This window comes from Oncorhynchus tshawytscha, linkage group LG16 (assembly GCF_018296145.1).
Source record: "Oncorhynchus tshawytscha isolate Ot180627B linkage group LG16, Otsh_v2.0, whole genome shotgun sequence".
Taxonomy (NCBI): Eukaryota; Metazoa; Chordata; class Actinopteri; order Salmoniformes; family Salmonidae; genus Oncorhynchus; species Oncorhynchus tshawytscha.
In genome coordinates, this window is record NC_056444.1 from 81,048,620 (window position 1) to 81,058,933 (window position 10,314).

General features: G+C 41.6%; 2 protein-coding genes across 4 annotated transcripts in view; both read left to right on the forward strand.

The window, feature by feature from the left end:
• znf335 (zinc finger protein 335) overlaps positions 1–3,343 on the forward strand; it is a 31,528-nt gene extending 28,185 nt beyond the window's left edge. For all 3 annotated transcript variants that reach the window (XM_042299734.1, XM_042299736.1, XM_042299735.1), the window contains exons 28-30: positions 689–832; positions 1,909–2,014; positions 2,729–3,343. In XM_042299734.1, the coding sequence (XP_042155668.1) occupies positions 689–832; positions 1,909–2,014; positions 2,729–2,850 (372 nt within the window). In that variant the 3' untranslated portion in view covers positions 2,851–3,343. The remainder of the gene's footprint in view (positions 1–688; positions 833–1,908; positions 2,015–2,728) is intronic.
• Positions 3,344–4,267: 924 nt separating this feature from the next.
• LOC112216401 overlaps positions 4,268–10,314 on the forward strand; it is a 6,222-nt gene continuing 175 nt past the window's right edge. The window contains exons 1-6 of the mRNA XM_024376376.2: positions 4,268–4,716; positions 8,265–8,576; positions 8,788–8,917; positions 9,032–9,141; positions 9,327–9,373; positions 9,916–10,314. The exon at positions 9,916–10,314 is cut by the window's right edge and continues 175 nt beyond it. Coding sequence (XP_024232144.1) covers positions 4,683–4,716; positions 8,265–8,576; positions 8,788–8,917; positions 9,032–9,141; positions 9,327–9,373; positions 9,916–10,095 — 813 coding nt within the window. The 5' untranslated portion in view covers positions 4,268–4,682 and the 3' untranslated portion in view covers positions 10,096–10,314. The remainder of the gene's footprint in view (positions 4,717–8,264; positions 8,577–8,787; positions 8,918–9,031; positions 9,142–9,326; positions 9,374–9,915) is intronic.

Below are 10,314 nucleotides of genomic sequence, written 5' to 3' on the forward strand. Positions count from 1 at the left end.
CTACAATGAGCCCGTCCTCCTATACTTCTACCCACCAGCCTCCTCTGCTAGATACATACAGTAGATTCCTTTACAAATGGAGCTCGTTATGACTACTTACAGTGTATTCGGGAAGTATTCAGACCTCTTGACTTCTTCCACATTTTGTTACTTTACAGCCTTATTCTAAAATGGACCAAAACATTATAATTCCTCATCAATCTACGAGACACAATACGTCATAATGGCAAAGCGAAAACAGAAATACCTTACTTACATAAGTATTCAGACCCTTTGCTATGAGACTTGAAATTGAGCTCAGGTGCATCCTGTTTATTTATTATGGGGTATTGTGATGTCATTATGGGGTATTGTGATGCCATTATGGGGTATCGTTTGTAGATTGACGAGGAGTAATTATTTATTTAATCTATTTTAGAATCAGGCTGAAACGTAACAAAATGTGGAAAAAGTTGAGGGTTCTGAATACTTTCCGAAGACACTGTAACAGTATGATATAGAGACGGGACAGACAGTGACAATCTAATTCTCCTCCTTCGCCCTCCCAGGTCTAGTTCTCCTCCTTCTCGCTCCCAGGTCTAATCCTCCTCCTTCGCCCTCCCAAGTCTAAATCCCCTCCTTCGCCCTCCCAGGTCTAGTTCTCCTCCTTCTCGCTCCCAGGTCTAATCCTCCTCCTTCGCCCTCCCAGGTCCAGTATATCATCTCTCAGGATGGAGTCCAACACTTCCTACCCCAGGAGTACGTGGTGCTAGCAGACGGGAACCACATCCAGATGTCAGATGGCCAGATCATCCAGTATGAGCATGATGGGGCCTTCCTGCAGGAGCAACAGGTGAGGGAGAGAGGACCCCCAAAAACAAAATTACTCAATCCAGAATAAATATTTATTTCAGTATAATTATGTCATGGAAAGGTGCTATACAGTGCCTTCGGAAAGTATTCAGACCACTTGACCTTTTTCCAAATTTTGTGATGTTACAGCCTTATTCTAAAATGGATCTACACACAAAACCCCATAATGACAAAGTGAAAACAGGTTTTTAGAATTTTTTGCAAATGTATAATTTTTTAAAAACATATCTTATTTACATACGTATTCAGACCCGTTGCTATGAGACACGAAATTGAGCTCAGGTGCATCACGTTTCCATTGATCCTCCTTGAGATGTTTCTACAACTTGATTGGAGTCCACCTGTGGTAAATTCAATTGATTGGACATGATTTGGAAAGTCACACACCTCTCTTTTTATAAGGTCCCACAGTTGACAGTGAATGTCAGAGCAAAAACCAAGCCATGAGGTTGAAGGAATTGTCCGTAGAGCTCTGAGAAAGAAAGGATTGTGTCAAGGCACAGATCTGGGGAAGGGTACCAAAACATTTCTGCAGCATTGAAGGTCCCAAGAACACAGTGGCCTCCATCTTTCTTAAATGGAGTTTGGAACCACCAAGACTCTTCCTACATTTGGCCGCCCAGCCAAACTGAGCAATCAGGGGAGAAGGGCCTTGGTCAGGGAGGTGAGCAAGAACCTGATGGTCACTCTGACAGAGCTCTAGAGTTCCTCTGTGGAGATGGGATAACCTTCCAGAAGGACAACCATCTCTGCAGCACTCCACCAATCAGGCCTTTATGGTAGTGTAGCCAGACGGAAGCCACTCCTCAGTAAAAGGCACATGGCAACCCGCTTGGAGTTTACAAAAGGCACCTAAAGGATTCTCAGACCATGAGAAACAATATTCTCTCCTCTGATGAAGGCAAGATTGAACTTTACAATAAATCTGTAAAGTAACATAATGTGGAAAACTCAAGGGGTCTGAATACTTTCTGAATGCACTGCATGTGCATTGCTTACTCTTTTGTTTGAAAACCGTATGTTAGATTGTTAACTGTTTGTCAAACTGTCTTGCAGATTGCCCTGAGTCACGACGGACAGATCCAGTATCTTCCCATCAGTTCAGAACAACAGATGGTCAGTCCTGAGGACCTGGAGGTTGCTGAACACTCTGCTGTTACTGGTATGTTAACACACGGTCTGCTTCATACACGCTGTCTGCTTCATACACGCTGTCTGCTTCATACACGCTGTCTGCTTCATACACGCGGTCTGCTTCATACACGCGGTCTGCTTCATACACGCTGTCTGCTTCATACATTTGACCAGGGTTCTCAACTCCTGCCAGCTACGGGATGTGCAGGCTTTCCTTCCAACCCTGTAGCAACACCTGGTTCAGTCCTTCCAACCCTATAGCAACACCTGGTTCAGTCCTTCCAACCCTGTAGCAACACCTGGTTCAGTCCTTGCAACACCTAGTTCATGTTATCCCGAGGGCTTCTGAGTGGCGCAGCGGTCTATGGCACTGCACCTCAGTGCTAAAAGCGTCACTACAGACCCTGGTTCGATCCCCTGCTGTATCACAACCAGCCGTGATCGGGAGTCCCACAGGGCGGCGCACAATTGGCCCAGCTTCATCCGGGTTAAGGGAAGGTTTGACCGGGGTAGGCCGTCACTGTAAAATAAGAATTTGTTCTTAACTGACGTGCCTAGTTAAATACAAATCCTCGTGTTCTCTATACGTAACACCAGGATTTGTTGATTATTTGAATCAGTGGTTTTAGAGGGGACGGGCTGGAACAAAAGGGCTCAAGAACTGGAGGTTGAGAACCTTTGAAGTGGTTGTTCTCTTGTCAGTTTATTAACACTACCTGCTCTCCCTCCCTCTCTGTTCCAGCGGTAGCAGATGCAGCCTTGCAACAGACCCAGACGGTCTATACAGAGGCCACACAAGAACAGCTGGAGCAGCTACAGCAGCAGGGAATCCAGTATGATGTCATCACCTTCACCGATGAGTAGAGACCCTCTGTTGGACGGATGGAAGTCGGGAGGGATGGCTCTCTGTGATTGCGGACTTGTCTCCTAGTATGATGTCTACTATTGGCTGCCTGATGTCCGTATGTAGTGCAGGACTAGTACGGTGGAACCACGATGACCAGTGACCTCCAGCATGGTTTGACAGGATCGGCCCGAGCGAGACTGCAGAGAATCTAAAAATCATTGTGTAAAATCATCCAAAACCGCTACTCATTATGCGATCAAGATTGGCAAATCTTGGCAGGGTCTTGCCTAGGTCCATCCCCTAGAACACACTGCTCTACTCTCTAGAAGCTCTGCCGTGCTTCAGATACCCAGAACCCACTGCTCTACTCACTAGGAGCTCTGCCGTGCTTCAGATACCCAGAACCCACTGCTCTACTCACTAGGAGCTCTGCCGTGCTTCAGATACCCAGAACACACTGCTCTACTCTCTAGGAGCTCTGCCGTGCTTCAGATACCCAGAACCCACTGCTCTACTCTCTAGGAGCTCTGCCGTGCTTCAGATACCCAGAACACACTGCTCTACTCTCTAGGAGCTCTGCCGTGCTTCAGATACCCAGAACCCACTGCTCTACTCTCTAGGAGCTCTGCCGTGCTTCAGATACCCAGAACCCACTGCTCTACTCTCTAGGAGCTCTGCCGTGCTTCAGATACCTGGGATGAAAGAAGCAGCCCTAGAGAGGATTCTAGTGGCTGGTAGATCTATCACTCATAGTGGGAGTGTTGAATAGATGAACTCTCACTGTTAAGTAGATCTATAAACAGAAGCTTTTGTAAATTCTAAATATTGTACCCGTCGCTTCTAAGTTAATCAATAGGGGCTGATGTACATTAAAGAACAAAGTTACACACGGTTGGATGATCTAGACTGTCTGAAATGCCACCCTATTTCCTACATAGTGCACTACTTTTGACCAGGGCCCTTCAAAACTGGTGCACTAAATAGGGAATAGTTTATTTTGGTATGTAGGCGTACTCTGTAATTATTTAAGATCTGTGGTTTCCTCAACACCTGCTTTGACTTGCAAGACAATGTCACAAAAGAAGAAATTAAAATGGACTGTGTGAAGACTGCCTCTGGAGGATCGGAGGACTGTCAGACTACAGGGTTGATTGTGATTTGTGGTTTAAAAGGAGTGATTAATCATTTGGTCATTTGTACATATCTTTTTGCATATGAAGCATTTTGTTCCATGATTTGCTTAAATGAAAATTGCTGAATAAGCTAAAAGCTGATGCCAAATAAATCACAACATTTACATATGAATCATTTTGCAGACGCTCTTATCCAGAGCGATTTAGAGGAGCAATTAGGGTTAAGTGCCTTGCTCAAGGGCACATCGACAGATTTTTCACCGAGTTAACGCAAAGATTCAAACCAGTGACCTTTCGGTTTCTGGCTCAGTGCTCTAATCGCTAGGCTAGCTGCCACATTACTACATTCTGTCAGATCTTTCACTTCCCTTATTGTGATTTTGTTTTCTTATGCTTTCATTTTGACCAGATAATTTTGTTTTTCTATGACAAAAACATTCAAGAGGTATTGTGATACTACTTGAAACTGTGATACCTGAGCTGGTACCGTGACAACAGTACAACCAATCATCCTTCTACTCTAAGCCAATAATAAGTGTTCTGAAACTTGTAAATTACAAGTTAGAGAGACACCCCCCCAAAATGAAGGAAGTTAATCACAAGGCTGGTCTCGGAACAATACAGTAAAAGACCTGTCAACTCCAGTTGCCTTTTTTTGGTTGGTGACTAGGATGTGTGGGGACAGCTGCACAGCCTCAGTGAGTACTTGACTGAAGATGAAGATTCTCTTTCTCTTGATTCTTCTATTAGGTGAGATTTTATCCAGTTTTGTCTCATTTAACATTTAAATAAATAAATATATATAAAATTATATATATATATAAAATTTGTGAGAGACCCACATGAGAAAATTATCTAGTATACTGTAGTGTTTTTGCAGACTGTACTATACTGTAGTATTTACTGTAGTGTCTTTGCGGTATAACTAGTATTTACTGTAGTGTTTTATAAAAATATATATTATTATCTTTGGCATTGAGGCTTTCTCCTTCAGGAATCCTACTGGAGAAATACTAAATCCTTGTTCACACTTCAGACCTTAATGCTCTAATCTGTTCTGTTTTCAAAATCTATATTGGACAACTGACTGTCCGAACAGCAAGTTTACAAATGACCAAATTAGATGTGTGTGTTCAGACAGCAGTCATTTGCTGACACGGCTACGCTAGTTGTCATAGTAACGACAGGAAGTTTCACAGTTGCTTTGAATGTTCAAAATCATTAGTGTATAAACACGTTTAAAGCCTCAAAGGAAAAAGATGATCCAACTTTCAAAACAAATCCTTTTTGTTTAGTCACAGCAGTTAACGAGCTAGTTAGGTACAGCGCATTCAAAAATAATTCACACCCCTTGACCTTTTCCACATTTTTGTTTTGTTACAGACTGAATTTAAAAATGGACTCAATTGAGATTGTGTGTCACTGGCCTACATATTACCCCATAATGTCAGTGAAATTGTGTTTTTTTTTTGGAAATGTTTACAGATGAATTTAAAATGAAAAGCTGAAATGTCTTGAGTGAATAAGTATCCAACGCCTTTAATGGCATGGACTCACTCTGTGCAATAATAGTGTTTATTTTTTAATGGCTACCTCATGTCTGTAGCCGACACATACAATTAGCTCTAAGGTTCCTCAGTCGAGCAGTTCATTTCATTTCAAACAGATTCAACCACAAAGTCCAGGGAGGTTTTCCAATGCCTCGCAAAGAAGGGCACCTATTGGTAGATGGGTAAAAATAAAAAGCAGACATTGAATATCCCTTTGAGCATGGTGAAGTTATTTATTACACTTCAGGTGGTGTATCAATACACCCAGTCACTACAAAGATACAGGTGTCCTCCCTAACTCAGTTGCCGGAGAGGAAGGAAACCACAAAGGGATTTCACCATGAGGCCAGTGGTGACTTTAAAACAGTTTATAGAGTTTAATGGCTTTGATATGAGAACTGAGGATGGATCAACAACATTCTAGATACTCCACAATATTAACCTAAATGACAGAGTGATAAGAAGGAAGTCTGTACAGAATACAAATATTCCAAAATAGGCATCCTGTTTGCAACAAGGCACTGAAGTAAAACTGCAAATGTGGCAAAGAAATTTACTTTGTCCTGAATACAAAGCTTTATGTTTGGGGCAAATCCATGGTGTTGGCTGCGTCATGTTATGGGTATGCTTGTCATCAGCAAGGACTAGGGAGTTTTTTAGGATAAAAATAAACGTAGTAGAGCCAAGGACTGGCAACATCCTAGAGGAAAACCTGGTTCAGTCTGCTTTCCAACAGACATGGGAACAATTCACCTTTCAGCAGGATAATAACCTAAAACAGTTGTGATTTAAATCTGCTTGAATATCTGTGGCAAGACTTTGAAATGGTTGACTAGCAATGATCAACAACCAATTTGACAGAGCTTGAAGAATTTTGAACAGAATAATGGGCAAATATTGTACATTCTAGATGTGCAAAGCTCTTAAAGACTTAACCAGAAAGACTCACAGCTGTAATCGCTGCCAAAGGTGATTCTAACATGTATTGACTCAGGTCTGAATACTTATGTAAATTCAATATTAAAAATAAAAAAAATAAAAAAATGTATGTGCAAAAAAAATCTAAAACAGCTTTTCACTTTTATTATGAGGTATTGCGTGTAGATGGGTGAGGGAAAAATATATATATTAGTTTTGAACTCATGGTGTTAAACAACAATGTGGAATAAGTCAAGGGTTATGACTCATTTCTGAAGGCACTGTAGGAAGGTGGCTTGAAATGGCTTTTTGGCTGTTCACAATGCAGGAAAAATAACAGATTTTAATCAGATATGCAACAAAAACCTTCAAACTGCCCATGGTAACGAGGCTTAAAAGAGCACATTTTCCATAACCTGTAGGTAGGACTGGGGTCTGAATGGATTCTTCTCTCTTTTCAATAAGCTGTAGACAACACAATATGTTTTATACTTGGCATGTAAGGTCTCTCACTTATGGGTGGCACAAAATAAGATATGGGGAAAGGGCAGGGTGCATTCAGAAAGTATTCAGACCCCTTGACTTTTTCCACATTTTGTTACGTTACAGCCTTATTCTAAAATGTATTAAATGTTTTTTCCTCATCAATCTACACAGAATAAAAAAACAGTTTATATATTTTTTTTTTGTGCAAATTTATTCAAATACCTTATTTACATAAGTATTAAGATCCTTTGCAATGCAACTTGATCGTCCTTGAGATGTTTCTACAACTTGATAGGAGTCCACCTGTGGTAAATTCAATTGATTTGGACATGATTTGGAAAGGCACACACCTGTCTATATATGGTCACACAGTTGACAGTGCATGTCGGAGCAAAAACCAAGCCATGAGGTTGAAGGAATTGTCCGTGGAGCTCCGAGACAGGATTGTGTCGAGGCACAGATCTGGGGAAGGGTACCAAAAAATGTCTGCAGCATTGAAGGTCCCCAAGAACACAGTGGCCTTTATGGTAGAGTGGCCAGACGGAAGCCACTCTTCAGTAAAAGGAACATGACAGCTTGCTTGGAGTTTGCCAAAAGGCACCAAAAGGATTCTCAGACCATGAGACACAAGATTCTCTGATCTGATGAAACCAAGATTGAATTCTTTGGCCTGAATGCAAAACATCACTTCTGGTGGAAACCAGAACAATACCATCACTACATTGAATCATGGTGGTGGCAGCATCATGCTGTGGGGATGCTTTTCAGTGGCAGGGACTGGAAGACTAGTCAGGGTAGAGGGAAAGATGAACGGAGCAATGTACAGAGAGATCCTTGATGAAAACCTGCTCCAGAGTGCTCAGGACTTCAGATTGGGGTGAAGGTTCACCTTCCAGCAGGACAACAACCCTAAACACACAGCCAAGACAACACAGGAGTGGCTTCAGGACAAGTCTATGAATGTCCTCGAGTGGCCCAGCCAGAGCCCGGACTTGAACCTGATCGAACATGAAAATAGCTGTGCAGCGACATTCCCCATCCAACCTGACAGAGCTTGAGAGGATCTGCAGAGAGGAATGGGAGAAACTCCCCAAATACAGGTGTGCCAAGCTTGTAGTGTCATACCCAAGAAGACTCAATGCTGTAATCGCTGCCAAAGGTGCTTCAACAAAGTACTGAGAAAAGGGTTTGAATACTTATGTAAATGTGATCGTTAAGTTTATTTACATTTTAATATATTTCTATAGTAAGTACTGTATAATATTATATAGTTAACTAGTATTTTTTCTTGTGGGGGGGGGAGAATCTGCTTGTTTGTAATTTCTTAGTGTGTTTGTTTGATAGATGTCCCTGAGATGGAAGCACAACAGAGGACGGTGGTGAATGGACAAGCGTTGCTGAGATTTGTCTTTCCTCCTTTCTACAACGGTTATGAGAAGTTCTGTTCTAAACTATATCCTCGGGGAGTTTCTGTTATTGTGAATACCAGAGGATATGTCAACGACTTCTACGAGGGAAGAGTATCCACAACCGAGTACAATGGTGGAATGGACGTTGTGATATGGAATTTAAAGCCAGTGGACACTGGCGACTACAGGTGTGCTATTGTCACCATTGGATGGAATCATATCTACAAAGACTATAACCTCCAGATTGGTAAGAATGATCATAAATAAATCATACCATATCTTATATGAAGTTTCATCTGGGGTTAGAAAGTTATTCTGTTGTATTCTAGGAACTGTGATATTGTAAACCAGTCAGTGTTGAAGACAAATAAATCTACAGGATGAGGAAGTCACCTTTTTTTTAAATAACAACATAACTGTATTGAAATGAGTGCTTATTAAACTCAGTCTCTGTTTAGATAGTGGTCGACGTAGCGGTCCAGTATCCCCTCGACCTCCGGTCAGGTCAACCATCAGCCCCTTCATCTTCTCTTCCTCATCAGACACCTCTGGGCCTGTTTTCACCAAGGACCACAGTGACAGCCCCAGGTGCAATCTCTCCCTATAACACTGGTTAATTATTCCTCGTAGTTGATCATATTTCTGGGAGCGTTTTAATGCCTATGTTAATATGTTGTCATGTTTGTCTAATTCACCTGGTAGTGTTCCCTGGAGCTTTGGTTTACCACTAGCTGCAGGTCTTTGCATCACTATGGTGATTGTGATCAGCTCAGTAGTCCTTGTTGTGGTTCATCACAAAATCATCACGAAAAGTAAGAGGATAAACCTTCAGTGTTTCATAGATGAATTGCTGTTCATGTTGAAATCATTTTTCAAATGCGTAGGCTATGACCTTTTTTAGCCAGTAGCAATGATTTAAAAATAATAATAATAATAATTGTAAGCACTGTGTCTGTTCTTTGTTTTTAAATTGATGTAATAACCTCGTTCTTCGCAGAGAAATGTGGAGCAACTTCCAGTGACTCAGCTGCACACATCCTCTCAGTAAGTGCTAAAGGTGGACTTTGTCTCTGTGACTCAGTGTCAAATGTCTTTTGTCCCAGAAACAACAACCAAAGAATAATTATTGTGTTTGAACTTGACGTTGCCATTGTGTATTTTCCCTGTTGACGTCTTCTGTAGTGTGCCCCGTACTGAACAGTTTATTAACTACTTATAAATATGTATTGCTACTCATAACGTATACCTTAAAGTCCCAATGCTGCCGTTTTTATCTCATCAAAACATATGTGCGTAAGAATTAGGTACCTTTACTGTAATAGATTTTTAATTAAAATGGGCAAAAATATATTTCTCAAGCAATAGGACTTTCTGGGAGTGTTCTAAGTGGGGACACTTCTGCCCATGCAAACCTGATGATTTTAGAAAGTCCTGTCCTGTGTAGAATGTCTTTTCAACCAGCAACTATCAGGAAATGGGACTGATCACGTGTTCTCACTTTCAATGTTAGTTTCAGTGTTATTGCACAACAACTGATGAAACTATGAAAAAACTGGAAAAACTGAATTTAAATATGTAATATGCAGGATGTCCTTCAGGAGGAGAGCAGTATTGTCTACACCACAGTGGACTTCAAGCCTCATGAGAACCATACCACTGAGCTGTATGCTAACCTACAGACACTCCGCAGCCCCAGAAGCACCGACTCACACAGAGAGCCTGCTGGGACAGTGGTGTACTCCACACTGGCTAGCAACCAACGCTGAACCCGATTATCTTTCTGATGATCCCAGAACTCCAATGTTTGAAAACCTGCATTGTATAACCTCAACCTGGTTTAAGGCTCTATTCAATCAGATCCACTTTAGTCGATGATTAAAGTGGGGTTTCTTTTGCGGTATTGGAGGTGGAAAAGCTTACAGGTTTATCAAATCCACAAGCGGCTCCGGGCATTATACCTAAAGGTGGACACTGCCATTGGCTGC